At 45.7% G+C, this 20367-nt stretch overlaps 1 protein-coding gene across 1 annotated transcript in view; it reads right to left on the minus strand.

Moving 5' to 3' along the window:
* Positions 1-6645: 6645 nt before the first annotated feature.
* The window catches only part of SUSD3 (sushi domain containing 3), a gene marked incomplete at both ends in the record, with an annotated part of 34433 nt that continues 20711 nt past the window's right edge, over positions 6646-20367 (minus strand). The window contains 3 exons of the mRNA XM_082004793.1: positions 6646-6859; positions 17127-17294; positions 20078-20225. Of these exons, the coding sequence (XP_081860919.1) occupies positions 6646-6859; positions 17127-17294; positions 20078-20225 (530 nt within the window). The remainder of the gene's footprint in view (positions 6860-17126; positions 17295-20077; positions 20226-20367) is intronic.

Below are 20367 nucleotides of genomic sequence, written 5' to 3' on the forward strand. Positions count from 1 at the left end.
CACATGAGCAGTCTGAACACACACATGCTTAAGTATAGCATCAGGGGTCCGGGGAACAAGCTGCTTCTGCTCTGCTTTTCACCAGGTGAACTCTCACTGCCTCGCTTGCTGCTGGGCCAGAGGAGTTTCACGTTTCCATCTTTGCATTAGCGTTAGCTCCCGGGAATGGAGACTGGCATCTTGACGTGTAGGGTGCTGGGGACTATGCGGCGTTCCCACCAGCTGATGCGTTCTGGGTGCAGTGACAACAGAAATGGCTATTGCTTGTGGAATAGTTATACAAGAGCCTTTCAACACTGGCTCTGTCAATCAGCTCTCTCTGCATAACAGTCCTGATAAAATAAGTAGAATAGATCACCTCCTCATGTTATTGAAGGAAGAAACAATGAGGTTCCCTGTGTCACTTCTAGGGGCCAGGATTTGATCAGAGTTTACATAGAGTCATGTGTCCCAAGGCACAAGTCCCAAGGCTATTTTAAACATCTATCACTAGCTTTTCCGGACTTCTGCTCATCCATGCATTACCCTACCCAAACCCTCAAAAGTTTTTAAACTTCTGAACAGTTACTAAATGTGCTGAAGATGAAACAGTCCTACAGATGTAGTCAGGTGTAGCTACCGTTCTGAAGCAAGCCAGAGGAGCAGGCTGCACCTCTGGCTGGAGGAACTCCCCCTGCAAGGTGCTCATTGTGACATTGCTTTCTGCTCTTTCCTCAGGTGTTTTTTTCTGGGCGCAAGAACTTCTGCACTACAGTATTTAAATATAATGTAAATTCTGCAGATAACTTGTAAGCTGTATCCGATGTCATCAGGTAGCGTTTATGCGGATCCTCCCTGAAACTTCCACAGAACACAGATTCCTTAAGGAATCCTTAAACAAAATAAAATACATATCACAGTTTAACAGCATCTTGCTGAGCTATCAATGTTATGAAAAGATGCGACTGTAAGTCATCCCAAAAGCTACCAGCTGACATGTTGCCAAATTTTTTCTTGGTCCTTCCAAGCAGAAGATTCAATTACATCTACCATTTAATTAAAGTTATTAAAAGTTGTGCTGCATAACACTGTTAAAAATAAATAGTTGCAAAATCCATTTACATCTGACAGTAAGTTATAGCAGATTCATTTAGTTGCTCTGCTTCCAAGACATCACTGATGACTGGAATGTTTTGGGAAGAAAATTGTTAGAGATCTCTGCCTTCTCTGCAACCCAAACCATCAGTCATTTATATCCTGTTCTTGCAGCCAGTGTCTGGTGTAACCAGAGGGCTCCTGTTTTCCCGCGCCGTGCTGTTTCAGACCGGTGGTATTGGCCACCTCCTGCAGGTTGTCACATTCCATCGGTTTCACAGTCCTGCCTCTTTTCTGGGTCCTGAGCTTCTCATGGAAACTTTGGACAATACTGGCCCATAACCAAAACTTAGACCAAAACTTAGCAGCGGAGCATTCTGAGGAAAACAGCATATTTAGAGACTTCCAGGATAATACCCAAGGGAAAGCCTGCATGTCCAAAAATCCATGTGGAAAGCTCCATGAAAGCAGTGTTAACTCTACAGTAGATACTCTGGTGTCCATCCCAAGCTTCATTGCTCCATCCAGATCAAAATGTAGTCTTCCTCTTTCTTTCAACCACAGAAGACAAGTAAAGGTCATACATAGGTTTGACAGCTTCAAGTATTCGTGAATCATGAATCAGGCCTCCCCCAGGTCATGTAATTACTTTCAAAGAAACTTAAGAGACTTGTGTGTTTTTTCTGTTGTTTGACACGTCAGGACTAAAACTTCTCCCTTCAAATACAGGTGTGAGACATTTATTTTTAAATAGAAGCTGTGATATTCACATGTTCATCCAACTCTACCATTTGTGGCTTAAGAAAATAAGAACTATCACGAGATTTGTGACAAAAATTGCAGGATCTGGCAACCCTATACTCTGTGATATCCCGCAAATAAAGGTAGGTGTTCCCCACAGGAGATATTTCTGTAAGGACTTACTGCCGCAGGTACGGGGTGGGTTCCCACGCAGAGCACTGAGCACCTCCCAGGCTCAGGCACTCCGTGTTTCCAGCACGGCAAATGCATTCTTTCATTTGTGTCAAAGGATACATTTTCATTTAAAAGGAAGTAAGGATCAGATACCCTCCTATAGCAAAAAGTACGTCAGTTGGCCTTAAAACCCATTCTCTGGTTAGCATTTAGCACAAGATCTTAAAAACTGTCTTTTGGATTTCTGCAAGCAGGCGAAGTTTAACAACAGGCCAGTGCAAGCGCCTCAGCAGAGTTGCCTGCTCCAAGAGAACAGTCTTAAGATACAGGGTGAAGGAATGCAAATTAGCAATTGCTCTGATAAACACTGTTGCCAGTTTTTTTAATCTGTGAAGAATTATCCTGCCATACTGTAATGTACATCAATTAAATTGGAAGCACGCGTGCAGGGAGGGGGCTGTCTTGTGCTTGTTTATGTAGTTTGTAGCATTTTAACTTGTTCTTTAAGTGCAAGCCATCAGTTCCATAAAACACACAAGGCAATGCAAGCAGAAATGGGAGCCTGAATCTATTTAAAAACACTGGCTGGCAAACACTTAGGGGTTAACTTAATGAGTTTTTAAATGTCTATTTTAGATTTTCAGCTGCTTTCATCTCCTTCCTGCACAGCACTTACTTTCCCTCTGACAATAAATAATGTTTACATGAGCAACAAAGCTAACTCCAGGGGGTGCAGCCGTCATAAACTAAGCACAGTCCCAGAGAGACCAGAGCCACAAATCTTGTAAAAACAGTATGGGTGTTGTTTCCTTATCTTCTTGTATATGTGCTGCCTCTTTGTTTCAGATGCCTAAATAAATGCTAGTAGTCCAATGCTCTAGCACAGAGACAGTAAATTTACCTACCTTCTCTGTTGCTTCCCATGGCTATCAATGTCCTTGTCAAGGTTTTACTTTTCCCCCATCAAACTTTACTCAGATTGGCTTCATCTGTAGAACAGGGCAACTGGGCTCCCTTCTCACACAATGCGTTAACCCACATATTCCAAGTGGTGAATTTATTTCACTTGGTGACTTGCAATCATATTACAGCATTTTGAATTCACATGATAAAATTAAAACACCAGGGATCTGAATCATGAAATGCAATTAACATATCACAGACATGTAGAATAGGTAGGAAATTCAAAACAGCTGCAGAGAGCCAGGACCAAACATAACTGGGTTTAACCTTACCTGCTTTTTAAAAGTCAGGCATGACGCAGAATAGTAGAACTATTACTATCTACTAGTGTAGACTACCAGAGTAGAGAACAGAACAATTCCCTCCCGTGCCTACAACTCTGTTTAATCTGAGGTTGAGATGTGCCTTCTTTGCACATTGATTGTTTAAATGTTTGTCCTACGCTCCTTCGGGGTACCAGAAAAGCACCTTCGTTCTGGTCCTTCTTGAGGTTCCCTACTTACTAGATTTGCCCTTTCCCGTCTTCTAAGACCTCCCTTGTCCCTTTGCAGTTCCCTGAAGCCGTATCAATGACGGTTCAAGTATTGCTTAGCTAATTCCTTAGTGCTTTAGGATTAATTTCATCAAGGAATCAAATTTATCCTAGTATTTGTGATCTTTTTCTTGCCTTATTCTGGGCCGCAATCCTAGTCCCGTGTTAAAATTCATTGCATTTTAACCTGTGAACTTTTCAGTGGTGTCTGATCCAAAGTAGGCATTAAGTGGTTGTCATCTCTGGGTCCATTTTTGCTTTTTCCAAGAAATACCTTGTCTGTAGTTTTACTCTCTGTTTCGTCCATTGTATTTTTCTCTTCATTTCCTTTGCTTGCTGTAACTCACATAACCTCTTACCTTTCTGAACAGCTCCCATCACCTCTTTTTGTGCTGCTCCTCACTCATCTGCCACATTTCCATTTTTTGAGTTTTTCCGCTCTGATTTTCAATTCCTCAGAGTTCCTGAGGCAGCTGTATCAGATTTTTGCTGTCCTCTGCATCGGTTTGTCTGGCATGCCTTTAAACAGTCTCTGCTAGTGACTGCCAGCTCTCCTGCACTCCATCTATCAGTTTGTTTCTGCATAGATCCTTTGTACTTGTTATTTCAGTATCTCAAAATTTGCCTTTTTGAAGTCCATTTTTCTTACCCTGCTGCTCTTCACCCTTTTCTTAAAAATGTGATGTCACTTATTTTCACATTCACCCAAATGTCACTTTTCATTTTTCAGAAGTTTTTCCCTCCCTAGCTAGAAGCAACTGCCACCCCACTTCCCACCACCTTCAGAAATAAAGCAGTCACCAGGACATATGTTGGAACTCCTGAAGGTTGTACACTTTTCCAGCAGAGAATTAGACAAATAAAGTCACCCAGTATTAAAGATGGTTCTGCTGTTTCCCCAAGTAAAGTTCTGCCAGCTCCTCTTCCTAACTGCAGAGTCAGTGCTGACCGCCCCGCAGCCCACGCTCCACGCTCCTTCGCTCTTTGTTCTCCAGCCACCGACATTAATTAGCGAGCATTTACCTCCTGCTGAACTTCAGAGAGTGTATAGACCTTTCTTCTTACCTGTCCTACCTGGAGCAAGCTATCGTTTACCATGCCAAGATCCTAGTCCTATCATTTGTCCCACAAACACTTGTAATTCTTATTAAGTTGTAAATTTTATTATGTGGAAAGTCTTTAACTTCTTTTTGCATTTAATTCTAATGTACCAGCCATTTGTATAAGAGCATCGCAGATGTCTGGCTGGCTTTCCCAGCCTTTGTCCCTCTCTATGCTCCTTTCCCACATTTTGTTTTTATTTTCATCCACCTGCAGACTTTCACCACTGATGCCTTCGTTCTCAAGCAGGACCCGGAGCACATTCCCCTGGTGGATGGAGCCCAGCCACTCCCAGCTGCCCTGCCAGCGGTCCCACGCTGGCAGGGAGGAAGAGCGGCCGCGGCGACGGCTGGAGTGCATAGCTTTGTGCAGATTTCACATCCTTGCATCCGATTTTCCACCCGAGGGTACCCAGCTAGGGCCTCCAGCCGGCCCCTCTCAGGGACTGCCCTGCGCCGAGGCTTTATAACGCATCTTCTCAAAAGCTTTCTGACCCCTTTGCATCCTCCCAAGCATCGCCAGCGACCCTGCGAGCTGCCTGGCGCGGCTGCAGCCGACGGGACAGGCAGCGGGGCCAGTGCCAGCCCCGCGTGCAGCCAGAAGCTAACGCTGCACATGGGGTGCAAGAGGGCATCTGGGTACAGAAGCTGGCCGGGTCCAGCAGGGTACCGAAAAACTGCAGACAAAGTGGCTCACAGCACAAATATGTCCTGATAAACACTGGCTAGTATTAATTTAATGAAATGAGAAGTTAACTGGAACCAGTGTTCAGAAGCGTATCCATGATCCTTTTCGCAGCGCATGTTAAGAAGTGCATTGCAGGGGTGCAGACTGTTGTATAGAAGAACTGAGCTTATCAGGAACAAAACCAAAGCTCCTTTGCTGTGACTTCCATGTAGCTGAAGTTTAAGCACGTGTTTTTGATCTCTGCTGAGTACAGCCAGGGTGGAACGGGGCGTTGCTAGGCCTGCCAGCAAGCTACAATAATTTGAATTTCAAAACTGAAACTTCAGAACTGAAGGTCTTAAGAGGATACCTGATTCATAACAAGCAGGACATACAATAAAACAATTACTGGGGCTTGCTATAAGATCATATTTCCATCATGACAGGAATGCAACAATACCCATTAGAGAGCTGATGACAGGAGAATAAATAAGGCTTCAACCTGAACAAAAATAACTGTACTGTAACTGCAAGATATACAAGTGTGTGCATATAAAACGCAGAATGAGAGCCACATCAGTTACTTAACTATTCAAAATGGACAAAACAAGTAAAAAATACTGTTTCCTCATACAGTGAACAGATTAATAATAGGAAAAGAAGGCAGGTTTCCAAAAACCTGCATCGCCCCTTTATTTAGGGCGCTCTTGCAGGGATGCTGCAGGGACCATCCGGGCCACTCTGCTCCAGGAGGGCTGCACGGCTTTCCCCACCCGCCAGCCCGCACGCCTCGCTGGGCAAAGCACACCCCTCCCGGCGCTCGCCGCTCTCCGTCAGGCTGGTGGATCTGGACATGTGCCTCTGCTGCACCCAGTCCCACGCGGTCTCTAAAAGCAGAGCAGATGAATTTAACAAAAAGGCCTTCCTGATATTAAGCAACGGGGGCTTTTCATTAAAAACAAAATTTTATTGGAGTTCTATCATACTACTGTGTAAAAATACGGGCTTTTTTTCATTCTGAAATGCTTACAAAAAACACTGGTTAAAAGAAGGTTGCAATCTTACGAATGTGTACTTATCATCAGTGATTTTATATGAGGCAAATATACAAACCGGCTACCACTTCTCTCTAGATGAATAGAAAAATGATATTATGCTTTTGCCATGGTCACAATACATAGCACACCATAGAAAATTGCTATTGGACTGCCAGCCTCAACATTCAATTTTTTATTTGTATCAGACACTGAATAATTTCTGTTAAATAACCATCTTGGAATATAGAAAACTTTCAAATTCATATGAATAATTAACTTTCTATGTTGTCTTTAAGGCACATATTTCTATCCAAATTTCATTTTGGTCCAGAGGAGCAACTGTGTTTCGGACACCAGCTACCCAGGTATCTGACAGCTTGGTTTGTTGCAACTATCCTTATGTCCATGGACTTCAACGACGTGTATGGAATCCACCGTCTGTACCGCAGCGTGGTGTCCTGGCACAGCTTCTTTCACAGGTGCACTACTGCTCCTGGTTAACTTTGGCAGATGATCGTTGTCTTTGCAACACCCAGGAGCTATGACGTCCCGAGTCCACTCCTCCTGGAACCTGTGAGCATGAAGGAAAAAGTTATTTCTGTTTCATTTGCTCTGCTGAGGATACAGAACTCTGCAATCTGTTTTATTTGCACATCAGGTTTTTTGCAAACAACTTGCACTCTAACATACCGAATCAATTCTTCTTGCATTAAAAGCAGTTGGCAGCAGTCGGGCAAATAATTGTGTCTCTGTAAAAGTGATGCACACCTTGAAAAGACTTGTGAGGTTGGCTTTATTTGGGGTTGGGGCAGATGTTATTTGTTTTCCATCGACCAAGTCCCCAGCTTCAATTTAACGCTATCTGGAGAATATGACTAAGAACACTTGAATGCCGAGACTGGTGCGGAAGGAAGGTCCCGGTGTGGTTAGCAGAGCACTGCTGGGGGCACAAGAGCCAGCTGTGCTCAGTGGGATTTGAGGTGCTATTTGCAGAACTGCCAGCCGTGCCTGTGCAGCACTGTGGCATCAAGGCTTGCGCTAGCCTTTGACTGCCTGACCTGGGTACTGCCTGGCCACCCCAGAAGGGCCCGCAGGCTGGGGCTCTGTATTTGCCATATTGCGTATGCAGCACCAGTGCTCGCGGGTCTATCCCGCATGCTGCCCTTCCACGGCGGGGTAAGCCGGCGCAGCCACCGACCCCGGCAGCAGATGACGCAGCAGGGATGGTGTGGGCAGAGCAGCAGCAGCGGCAGAGAGAGATGGCAGAGCTGCTGCAAACCACACGCAACCAGTTCAGCAAAACGGGGGGGTGGGATCAGCTTGTTCTTCAACTCTGCTGCAAGAGCCACAATGGGTGCAGCTGGCATTAAGCACGTGGCTCTGTGAACCAGAAGCAGGTAAGACGCAGCCCTTTTGTGCCAAATTACTGTGGTCTGAGCGTGTGGGCTTTTGTAAAACACCAGTTATTCCACGGCAGCTGTTTGCACGCAGGGCAGATGCTGAGGTTCCTTGCCCCACATTCACTGCAGGTGAGCCAGCTCACGTGGCTCCTCTAGCTTCCTCTGAAGCCACCGGTGGCAGCCACAGAACGCAGCAGCCTGCACACCCACACCCAGGACAACGTGGTCTTACCCTTTCGTGAAAACCTGGTCAGGAAACAGGAGCTGCATTCTGCAGTTACCAGCTGCAGAAAGCCAGCAGAAATGCCTGTACGCGAAACGCGCATACATAGCAGGGACCACAGGGGAGTAACAGAAAATAAAACCAAATAACTGAGGTCAATAACTGAGGTACATAAAAGGTATACTGCAGATACATCTTTCTTGTAAAGGAGAATAAATCCTGCTCTTCACAGGAAAGCTGTATTACAAAACTACTTGGGGCATGAGCTACAGTCAGGTAGTGTAAATGCATCTTAAACCACCTCTGCTCTTGATGGGAGAAGGCACTGGATCAGTGTAGTCAGAATGTACTCACCAAGGAGGTGCTCAGATGAGAATTTATCCACCTGTAATTTCGACAACAACAAACTCACTTATTTCTCAAAAAAAACAGCCGGGTAACTTTACCCACTTTTTTATTGACGTGTGCTGTTTCAACTGTGCCTTTTAACCTCAGTGCATCAACAAGTCCTTGAGTGTCTTTGTGTTTGGCACCAGAACACCTACTTGAGTAGCCCTGTGGCTTGCCATCAGGGAACAGAAGCTACCTGGAGTAATGCTGACTGCAGATCTTACTGCTGAAAGAAAATCTTTTCAGATACTTGCTACTGTGCTTTTCTTTTTTATATACAGTACAAGGGATTCAGTTCCATCTTCTTGAGGTGGTAGTCAATAGTTACAAAATAAAATCCAAATCAAAAGAGCGTGTACAGGGAGAAGAACTGGGATGAAGTTTTGCATGTGGTATCCACAGACTTTGCAAACAGCCCTGCTGGGATTATAGTTCAAATCTAGGTATTCTGATTATTTTGCCATAAATATAGTTTACCTGGGCAGAATTCATCCCATTCTGATGTCTTCTCCTATAAAGCTCTGCATTCTGAAACTCTGCCAATTACCCACAGTCCACCATCAGGTCAGAAAGCCAAACTGGCTAAAACGGTACTTGGAGGACAACTCTACTCCTGGCTAAGCAACCTCTTCCTCCCATTTTGGGAACTATTAAGCTTCTGTTGACTGAAATAATATGAGGTGACAGTAGGCACCCTCCCTTCACTGCAGTACATCGAACCCCGTGGACATCAGAGGGACAGGGAAGGTGGTGGAGTTCCACCTAAGCAGAGGCTGAGAAGAGCTATTAAGAGGGTTGCAGTGTCCACAGGAGACAGATAAATGTGCATGCAGTGGGCTTTCCTCTGCGTGCACGGCTATCAGTCCGACGCGGCCTTCAGTTTGCACTGTAATCCTCGGGAACTTGTACTTTAGGCAGAATAAGTGTGACTTTTTTTCAAGCGCTTCAACTTCCCTTAACTCCAGTTTCCAGCTGGGCTACTTCAAAACATCACGGCAAGAGGACGAGAGGACCTCCCGCTACCCTCACCGGGAAGTGCAAACCCACCCAAGGATGCGAGGTGCTGAACGGCCCGGCTAGATGCACAGTACATTTGACAAGGGCAGCTAAAGTTAGAGCTCCCATCCGGGGAGGAGAACGGCCACCACAGCATTTGTCAATGGCTTTTAGAGGATTCACAGGAATTTTGCTTTGTGTGACTCGAGAGCTGTTCCTAGCTGGAGGGGAAAACGCTGTTAACGGGACATGCGAGGAGTGTGAGAACTCAGAGCAGTGGGGTGCCACAATGCTGCCCGCTGCTGGCACTGGCTCTGAAAGGGGATTCTTATGCTGGAGGACGAGAGGGGATTTTTTTGTTGCTGTACTCCTGGTGACTTTGTACAAGACCCTGGGGTAAGCATGGAAGCATTATGAAAACAATAATAGCAGCTTTATTGAAAGCACATGTTGCTGTGCACACACCCTCCGTGCTTGCAGCGATGACAATTAAGACTGACAATCAGAAATCGGCGTAATTTAGCAGCCAGCTATCTTCCCCTTTGTGACGGGGCCCCAAGATGAAACCACAGCTCACCTCCCCTGCCTGATCTTTCTTTGAAACGTGCAAGTCAAAAGGTACTGGAAGCTTTTAGTCCCTGAAAGGCGGCGGTGGGGAACACAGAGCACAGTAATGAGAAAGGAGGGAAAAAAAACCCCTCACGCATTGAGAACCTCAAGGTGGGACAACTCGCAGGGGGGGGACAAGCTATAGAAAAGCTTAAAAGGAAATCTGCCCCTCTCCTGTGCTGGTCTCCTCCCCTCCGGCCCCAGGCACCACGCAATCAAACACTGTTTGTGTAGGGAACTGTATTAATTACGTACAACTGTATCGAATGGGTCGTTTGCTCTTTGCAGCCATTTCACTGGATGCTTTATGTAGCGAAGTATGAAACACCGTGGTGAGGGTCGGTCCCACACCTCTTCCCGCAGCCCTGGGAGGAGCCCACGGGGGCTCTCTGCGATTTCAGCCTCGTAGCTGAGCTGCACGCGCCCCGGCGCAGACGTTGGAGGCCGCTGCGCAAAGGAGGCCGCACGTGCCCCGCCGCTCTGCACACCCCAGCTTTCAGACCAGCAGGAGCAACTTCTGGCTGCAAGGCACATTATAAAAAAAAGCGTGGATCTTTTGGAGGGAGTGAAGGGTCCTGCTCTCTGGCGAGACTGCTGACCTTCAACAGCACCCGGATAAACCAGTCGCCCCAGCACCTCTAACAGTCTTGGACCAAGTCACTGTTGGAGAAGACCTTTTGTCCCTTTAATTCTCCCAGTGATGCATCTACTGACAGTCATTCCAGGTGTCCCGGTGGGTTTTTCTTTTGTTTTTTCTACTTATGTTTTCCATCGAGCTTCGCAGCAGCCCGTCTCTCAACATGGACATTTTTTCAAGTGTTGTCCCCTTTTTCACTGTGGTAAATCTACACCACGCTATCCCGCTTCCTTCAGATCCTTCAGCTTTTTAATCTCTTCTACTTAGGTGTTCAGAGGGGAAAAGCAGTTGGGAAGGTGCCTTCAGGGGCACAGAGGGCAAGGTAGGAATGTGGCCAAGCATCCCATCCCACCCTGTCCACACTTCTGGAAGGTCCTTTGGCTTACAGCCGTGCTCCTCAGCAAGCCTGGGCAGGCATCAACATTTTTTAGAGCAACACCAGTTTCTGATTCGCGCCTTCCTTGCAACTCCTCACACAAGGTAGTGGAAAACTTCAACCATTATAGCCACTAAATCAAAGAGAACAAGAAAACACATTTTATTTTACTGTGGAGGCCAAAGCTATGAGCTGGTTTCACCAACCTTGCACATGACTTCTCAGTCTGACTGAAAACGCCAAGTCGTCTCTCCTAACAGCATGCTGGCTTTGGTTTCTTTGCAAAACCTTTTCACTTGGACATCTTTGTTGTTGGATTGTCCTTATTTGCTTTTTGCCACGTACACTGGTAATGCATCTTGTAGTCAGAAAGGGCTTCGGTACAAAAATTTCAGGTACTAAAAATATCTTCTGTGGGAGAATACACTGGCCTGTTTCTCTGCAGAAGAGATCTTTTTCTTCTTGATAATATGCTCCAGCTGTAGTGGATATCTGAAAAGAGGACTTGAAACCTACTGAGACTTGGGCTTTTCCATTTGACTCACTCCTGCAGTCAGACCAGCTACTTCATAGAGAATGTTTTATAACTTGGCCTAGAGCTGTGTAAAATAATTCACCTCAAAACAGTCCAAATTTGGAAAGCACGACTTCTTCCAAATGCTTGCACACCAGGGGAAAAAAAATCACCAAACTTCTTTGCTGCTCTTTAGATGTAATTTTAAGCTGGACTAGTTTCTTTCTGGTTGTCGTCTTCGCTGACAGAGGATGAAAAGGAGTTAGTCTACAGCTAAATTCCGTTCTCCCCGAGTGTGGAAGATACTGGACCATCAATTCTCCCTTGCAAAATAACAGCACGACCCTGAGTCAAGGCAGTATCTGTTCCAGGACAGGTTATAGGACTGTTATGCTGAAAAAGCAAGGGAAATAGAGGCTTCCCTAGGTGTGGCTGTTTCCTTCTCCTGGGGCAGCCATCTTTCTGCGCGTGCTGATGTATAAATGTGCCATGGCTCAAACCGTGGAGTGCCCAGTTCTTTAATGCCTTTGCATGCCGAAAAGGGTTTGCTCTCACAACGATTACGCTAGATGGTACACATTTTTATGATTTCTCCTAGAGGCATGGGTAGGACTTCCTGGAAAAGAGGCGGCTGCTATTCAGTTTGGGAGTCACAAGCAAGACGCTGGAGTTTCTCTGCCTTACTCCAGGCAGGGGATCCCAATGCCGAACTTGCCTCAGCCCACCCATACCAACCATTCACCCGGGGAGCGGCTACAGCGGACCCATGGCCTGCGTGAGGGTGACCCCACTCTTCTTTTTGACACCAGTTTCTTCCATATCATCTCCTACTGACATCCACCTGCCCCTCTCAAGCACTACCGGTCGCTGCACAGAGGAAGGACAGCTGCCATCAAGCTTCGCCTCCCTGGTATTTCGCCCTGCGCCTGTCACGGGGCAGAGGACAACCTGCCTGCTCAGGCAGGTGACTGAGTCCAAGCCCTCCCACACGGTGTTCGCTGGGGACGGAAGAGGACTGTTTCTCTAGGGTTATTATCTAGGGTTATCTAGCAGTTATTCCAGAGAAGGATTACTGCAGCGTCAGGTCTTGTTTTTAATCAGGAAACAACTGACTCAAGAACAACGTATCCTGCTCAGGAACATACCGATTTCAAAAAACCTCTTAAACCCAGCACGGCGTTTCAGACACTAGTTCTCTGCAATAGCAAATGTCCCTGGTGCAGGTGTGGTGCTTTCTGCTGCCTTGAGGAAGGTCTCTCACTTTGGATGAATGATGTCAACAGGCCTGGTTTCATTCTCATGCAGAATTGGGAAGACTTTTAAATCTTAAAATGTTAAAGACAGCAGAATATAAGTTACTGATGCTAGGCTCTTCTCCTGATATACTGCAGTCAGGCTGTAAGAGCCGTTCCCAACTCATCCCCGTGCTGACTAGCCCTGCCTCTGCCTCGCAAGCCTCCTAGGGGGCTGTTTTTCGAGTTCACGCACATTGTTCTCCTCTAACTACGTGGCCCAGAGCTGCAGCTAATCTCCCTCACATAGATGACAGACCCTTTTCTTCAGCTAATCTGTCTCAAACCTCTGCATCATGCAGCAACCTGCTATCTCTGCTCTATGCTGTGAACTTCTAAGAAGCAATGCTGGGGAAAACACGTCCCTCCCAGTGGCCCCGTGCCTTGTAACTCGTCCTTCCCTGCTCAGCGTTAGATAGCTCTTCAACTACTGTAAAAGAGCAAATATGCTGCAAATGCTTGCCGCTCCTGCATATAAGACTTGCTGCTAAAAATTGGTGCTTTTATTTTCATTATGATTCCTTACATCCACATGAAAAAGGTGGCATCGACAGCAACTGCACTCTGTAGTTAATGATCCCGTGTATTTGTAGACATATTTCTCAGCAGTTTAAAGCAATTGTTCAAGCAGCCAGGAAGCCAGAATGGGGCTCATTATAATTAGAGTAGCTGCCATTAAAAGTCAACATTTCCCTGCAAAACTACATATTCATCACATTTGTTCCACGCTTCAAACACAAGGGAAAAAAATCTCATTTTGTGGCAGACAGGTCCAGAACAGCACACTGGAGCCTCTACTGTCCAACAGCTGGGCTTCTACATTATTTATAACTTCTATACATCAGCATTCTGCATCACATTATGTCACCTCATTACAGTCAAAATTATCTCATCAGCAAACTAAGGCACCATTTTAACAGATGGTAGTTTTTTAATCCTAAATTACTCTGTAAACCACAGCAAATAACTCACCTGTCTGAAAGAACTGGCATTTTATTTTATTTTATTTTATTTTGGCTTACCTGAAAGAACTGGCTTTTTATTTAATTTCTTCTTACAGTATTTTTGATCCTTAAAGTGGTGAATCAAAATGTTAATCTCTAGTTAATCTCTCAATCTATTTCAATTAAGTCTGAAAAGCAGCATGCCCTACATCCTTTTCTAGTCAAAAATAGGCTAAGATATACTCAAGAGGGTCTTCTTCAAGGGTGGAGGAGTTCACACTCTTCCAGATACTTCATAGGTTACATGAAGAAGCAGCAGAGCAGTTTTCTTTAAGAAAAGGAAATGCTATCGTAAAAATGACATAAATTGCCAAGCCTCCACCCACTCCTTTCTCAGACAAGGGCACCACTCATCTCTCAGCCTTCCCCTTCTAAGTAGGTTGCAGAGCCACTTCCCATGGCTGTATCACAGAGAACAACGTGTACCGCAGCCCTGAAAAAGGCAGGGAGAAAATGATCACCCTCCCGTGATTCTTAGCACAGCTCCTTATTAGTAAAACAAAGCAGGATTTCTGATTTGCTCAGAGGTCTAGCGATGCATTGCAGAAATTCCTCCAGACGTCTGAAACATTAGCACAAGGATAGGATAGGGTAGGATAGGATAGGGTAGGGTAGGGTAGGGTAGGGTGGGATAGGAGAGGAGAGGGTAGGATCAGAATATTTCAGCTGGAAGGGACCTACAACGATCATCTAGTCCAGCTGCCTGACCAATTCAGGGCTGACCAAAAATTAAAGCATATTACTAAGGGCATTGCCCAAATGCCTCTTGAACACTGAGAGGCTTAGGGCATCGGCCACCTCTCCAGGAAGCCTGTTCCAGGGTTTGATCACCGTCTTAGTAAAGAAATGCTTCCTAATGTCAAGTCTGAACCTTCCTCGAGGAGCCTTGGTTAAACTACCTTTTGGCTTGTTCATGACCATGGACGCATGCTTCGGTTCACATGCACACAGCAATATACAGAAGCTTTCTTTTGGGTTTGCTTGCCCGCAGTTTTGCTGCTTTTTTCCAACCACCCTTATTTATTTCCTTGGGCAATCAGGGCTGTAACAGCTCCACCACTACAGCAACACCCACATGGTTAGAGATTTCCTCCAAGCATAGGCTGCCAACACGTCCACTTCACGTTAAATGGAGAAAGGTACCGCAGAAATAACCCCCGTGGTAAACACGTCCGTGCATGTCGGTCTTCCCAGCACGAGCCAGCTCCATGTTTGCACCTCCCCAGGGATTTGCCTACACTGTCTTATTGTTCCCAGCAAGCTGGATGATCAAATTTAGCCTAATGAGTTACACACAAAAAATAAGTCTTGCAAGTGAAACACAAAGCTGACAGATCATTTGTTGTCTTCGAGTTGGCATGAAATATGTTAGAATTCCCACATCTCATCCTGCACATACATACATTTAACAGAATTAAGCAGTAGAAATTAGCATCTTTTACTAACCTTGAATAAATAGATTTTATCTGAGTGAAGAAAGGGAACAAACTGATAAAGGGTCACACCTCTGTATACAGCAATTCCAAGACAGTTTTATTCAGGGTCTGTAACAGCTTCAATGCCATTTCCATCTCTGATGAGAAGCGGCGCCCGTTCTCCACGTGAGAAACGCTAGAGTTTTGGCTCTGGGGTGCACAGACTAATACACCTGCTCTTCTAGCTGATTTTTGCTCTGGCTAGTGATTCATCATCTCTAGCATGGTGGAAATATCACCTCTGCATGGTGGAAACAAAGCAGACCTTGATTAATAGTGGACCTTGTGCATCAGGAGGTGGGTCTGTGCACCAATATTTGAGACAGCATGTGTATTGTTCTACATAGGAAAAAAGGAGCTCACAGGCTTTCCTCCTCCTCCTGCCCTCTGCAATTCCCCACTGAAGTTTAGACATTCTCCAGTTTTCTAAAGAAATAATAAACTTGTTGATTCCTGACCCCAGAGAAGCTGCTTATGCAGAGGAATTGTATATTCCCTGCTACTTTCAGTTAAGAAAAGGTGTACAGAATTTGGGAAATGTGGCGTGGTGCAGATAAGAACCCAGAAGGAGCTCGAGGCTCCAGCAGAACACGAACGTCTCTGTTTACAGCCCTTTATAAGTTTATCCATGTTATTTTAAAAGCAGATTACACTTACACAAAACGTTAACATCATAGCAGATTGAAGTTGCCCAAAATTAAAAATTGCATCCTGAGTCTTCTAAAAACTGTTTAGGTTATAATCAGCATTTAATTAGGTTTATACATCTTTCTGAAATCACCCAAAGCTAGGAATTGATTAAGCAGCCATCAGACTTTTGTGCAAGTCCTCCATCTGAATATAATTTCTAGCTGCACCGTGACATGGAAGTAGGTTCATAATATGCATAAAATTGTTTTCTGCAGGTAACCACGACAAATCACAGATAGTGCTGTACATAAAAGCTGTACAAGTGAGCAGTTAATTAAAAGCAAACGCGGATTGTGCTATATATTATCGTGCATGATGATGAAGCAGAACCCAAAGGATATGAAAGACACAATGACGTGTGTTTATATGAATAGCATATAATAGCAAATTAATGCTATTTATATGCTATTATATAATAGCACGTTATATATGCTATTTATATTTGCTATATAATTGTAATAGCAAAACAGCAATCAGAATTTAACACATATTAATTTTTCTGGTTTTCTTCTGTTGACAACAGCACAGCCAGCGTAACACATCTGCACACATTCAGAGGCGATTTTGAACCGACACAAAAAATACCTATGCCCCCCACCCACGCATCCGCAGTGCGCGATGCCCTTGATTTCAGCGTGGCCGTTTCTCTGGGCTATGCCAGGGCCAGGGCTCCCACATTGCGGGCACTCACGCTGCCTTGCAGATGAGGATCCCCTTGTGTTTGCCCCGCATGTCCTGATAACGACAGTCAAGAGAGCTCTCGGGGTCACCGAGCGATGAACCACAACACTTGACGCGAGCCGCGAGCCGCACCGGCGTCCGGTCTGGCTCCTCTCCCGAGGCTCCTAGGCAAGCTGGCACCTCGACGCCAATAACCGGTGCAGAGCAGTGACTTCCCTGCTGCAGTTTAGCATCAGTTTAACAAAGTCAATTATAAACCTCTCTCCAGTTAATCCGGTGCAACCTCCCCTGCAGACCAGGCTTAAGCAAGCACGACCGGGGATAGATGGAGGAAGCTGTAAGGAGGGAGGTCGTGCTCAGCTCCTCTGCTGCCTCACCTTTTGGCAACATTAATTCCCCACGGGAAGGGCAAGTTCAAGGACAAGCCCTGATAATCCACTGGCATCACGTCCTCTTTGGGGACGTCCCTTTAAAATGCATTTTCAAGGCATCCTCTTTCTAAAATTTGTTCAGCAAACCCACTCAAACCCATTGTATTTTAATAGCCTTACCTGTAGAAGCCTTGGTTATCATACGCCATGTTAGTCACATCATCGAATACAGATTTATTCCTGAGTTTCTTCTTGTTGTTGTTATTGTTTCTTCCCTTAAAACCAAAGTAAGCAGCTTGCATGTGCTCAAGTTCTTCAGTTCTGAGCTGGTACCACAGCTGCATATCCCTGGGAATAAAGCAGGGGGTGAAACACGGCTGCGCTGGCCGCCCTACACCTGAGCTTTTAGCTGAGCACAGCCCTGACTCACTGGAGTTTAACTCTAAACCCAGGTTCACTGAAGACAGCCTTTAAGCACATGCTGAACTTCAAGTGTAAGCCAAATTTCCAGAGACTTAAATAACTGCTGCCCTTAAGGTGGGGGTTCTTAAAGAGCATATTATTCTGTAAGAGAGTGTCATTTTATCCAGCACTCCTCAAAAAACAAGCAAACAAAAAAAAAGAGAGCAATTTTCTTACGAGCACCTGTGGATAGTTCAAAGGAACAAAAATCCAGTAATTATGTCAATTTGATTCAGTGGATTTTGTGACTACAGGTAACAGGAAAAGTCACTTCAGGCATGATGTTCTGTCAATGTTCTCATGGGCCTTTATCAGAGACACTAATCAGGCCAGATCCTGTTGTCCATGAAAAGACTACAGACCATCCCCACTTTATGGAATAAATAATTTCAGGAAAAAAGTATTTTCTGTAAATTTTTGCTACACTGCCATTCCTAAGGGTTCAAAAATCACCAGGCAGGTTGAAAAGATGAATCTACTTAAAAACGGAGGAGAAAGATAGGGCTTATTTGGTTACCTTCATGATTTCCTTTTGGAAATGCTCAAGGCGCTTTTCATGCTGCTCTCTACAACTCTTGGGCCAATAAAAATTGCATTTTCTTGATTTTAAAAGAAGTGTAAGATTCACACAATCACAGACAATCACACTAGCTGATGGGACAAGATTAAATTGTGTGTATTTAATTGTAATTAAATAAAATTAAACTGGCAATGCTGATTTTGGTGTCATTTCTGTCTTCTCAGGGTGCAGTCCTGCTCCTACCAAAGAAAATGGCAGCTACGCTCATGCAGTGGGTGGGACAAGGTCTGCGAGGAGGCTAAATTATGTGAGGATTTTCAGCAGTCTTTGTCCTTTTTCTCTCCAAATGCGGGGATAAAACAGAAGATCTCACTTCAAAGATCATCAAACAGATGATGATCTGTTTTACCTTATAAAACAGGACATCCTCCCTACCCCCAGGTACAGACTACCTTTTCCTTCGGAGACGGTCTGAGAGACCACCATTTCACCAATCCCCTGCCACGTGTTCTCACTTCGTATGAAGTTGTCACGCCTGCAGCTTCTCTTCAGGTTAATGCTTTGTGCATCCAAAAGTCGGCCTGCGTCTCCCAAGTACATCATCGGCAGAGACGCTCCCGCTGCGCCTGGCGCTCCGCAGCACGGGCTGCGGGTCCAGCGCGTGTCACGCAGGGACGCGTTACTGTTTATCGCGTGACACGGGCGGCTCCTGCGTCGTCTTGGCTGCCTTCTGACAGCGGGGCCGAGCTGCGCGGTGCCTGCGGTGCCCCCCGCTCCGCCGCGGCAGCGGGGCTCCGTCACGGCAGGGCCAGGCTGGAGCAGCTCCTTCAGGAGGCAGCGAGCAGCAGGGAACGGAGAAGCTCCCGGTCATTTATGATGGATGACAGAACCAGATCAAAGTGTCTGGTGTAAAGACCTTTCTTTTGTAAGAGAGAAATATCACGTCATCAAAGCCACGTGAATGGCTGATTTTGACAAAACTTCATTTGAACAAACGGAGAACATGGACTTTGATATGAATAGTCTTATCAAAAAGAGAAGCGGCAACTCAAAAAATGCCGATCAAACCTTTCATTTCAAAAATTATTTCATGCTATCAGTGAAAACCTAGTATTATGAATGACTCCAAAGACTTTCTTTTTTGCCTCACGAAATCCTTTCAAGGGAAACAGAAAATCAGTATTTTGGCTACAATCAGATTTCGAAATGACAGAATTTCCCCCTAAGCTGGTTCCCACACAGCTCGGAGCAGAGAGACCTTCACTCGTGTCCCCCCCATGCTCCCTCCGCTCCCCCCCCACCCCGCCTCGCTCCGAACACTTCCCTGAAGCAAGGAGCGGCTGCAGGTCAACCAGACGTGCAGCCGCGCGTCGGCACAGCCGGCACCGGCGGGCCGGGGCGCGGCCGCCCCGCTGAGCTACGCGCGGCGGTGGACCGGCGAGCAGGACCGGTGGGCGGGAAAGGAGGCAGAGGTGCCTGTGCCAAGCCTCCCGCGGCAGGACGCTCTCACGAACGACAGAGGCTCGGCTTCAGCGTACGGCCGGGCGCGCTTACGCGGCCACCCTTGGCACCGAGTTCTTTACGATGGCCTGGATCGGTAAATTGTACTTCTGCCCGTGCCCGTTTGTAATCCTGCCCGCTGGCTTGCGCCTCAAGCCGGCAGACAAAATTGTACGTCCTTCCAGTACAGCACTGCGACGGCTTTAAGCATGCTTTGCCGACGGTGAGGGCTTTGATGGTTTTGACATGGGCAAGATTAATTTTCCCAGCAGTGTTCAAGGAGAGCAAAGGAAAAAAAGAAAGAGAGAGAGAAGAAGGGAAAATGCAGCCAATCAAATAATTCAAGGAGAGAAAGACTGGGCCAGCAAATCAGACATGTGTGTTCAGCTTCTGCATAATCCTGGGTAAATCCAGATCTGCCCAGCCCCACCGAGGACATCGGATACTAACAGACATTAGGTGCCTAAATACTCTTGAATTCCAAGTCTTTCTATGCCTAAAGCCTAACCTACAAACCAAGGATTTTAAGTAATTAACGTCATTGTGGTGTTGTGAGCATCAAGTCCTTTGAAGCTCTCTGCTATCACAGCAATGAGGTCCACACAATGTACAGTCTTACACGGGTTTTAAAAAACTTTTCTTGACATACCTTTGAGTCCTCCTCCTTTCACTTTTCTTCACACACTTGATAAGACAACAAGTTAAAAAAGCCATGGACATCAGCAGAATGACGGCACAGCTCACGATGGAGGCAATCACTGCGACCTTAAATCCAAAAGTCTCATATTTTGATATGGCTGCAGCAAAGCAAACACAGAAGCACGTTTCTAAGGTCAACCCCTGAATTTCTTTCACATTTTCATTAAACCATGCCAAAACCTACCCACTTCACACTTCTGCTAATAATAGCTCAGTGAGGACTTTCATGTTAGTATGTGT

The sequence above is a fragment of the Phaethon aethereus genome, assembly GCF_964289735.1.
Source record: "Phaethon aethereus genome assembly, chromosome: 11".
Taxonomy (NCBI): Eukaryota; Metazoa; Chordata; class Aves; order Phaethontiformes; family Phaethontidae; genus Phaethon; species Phaethon aethereus.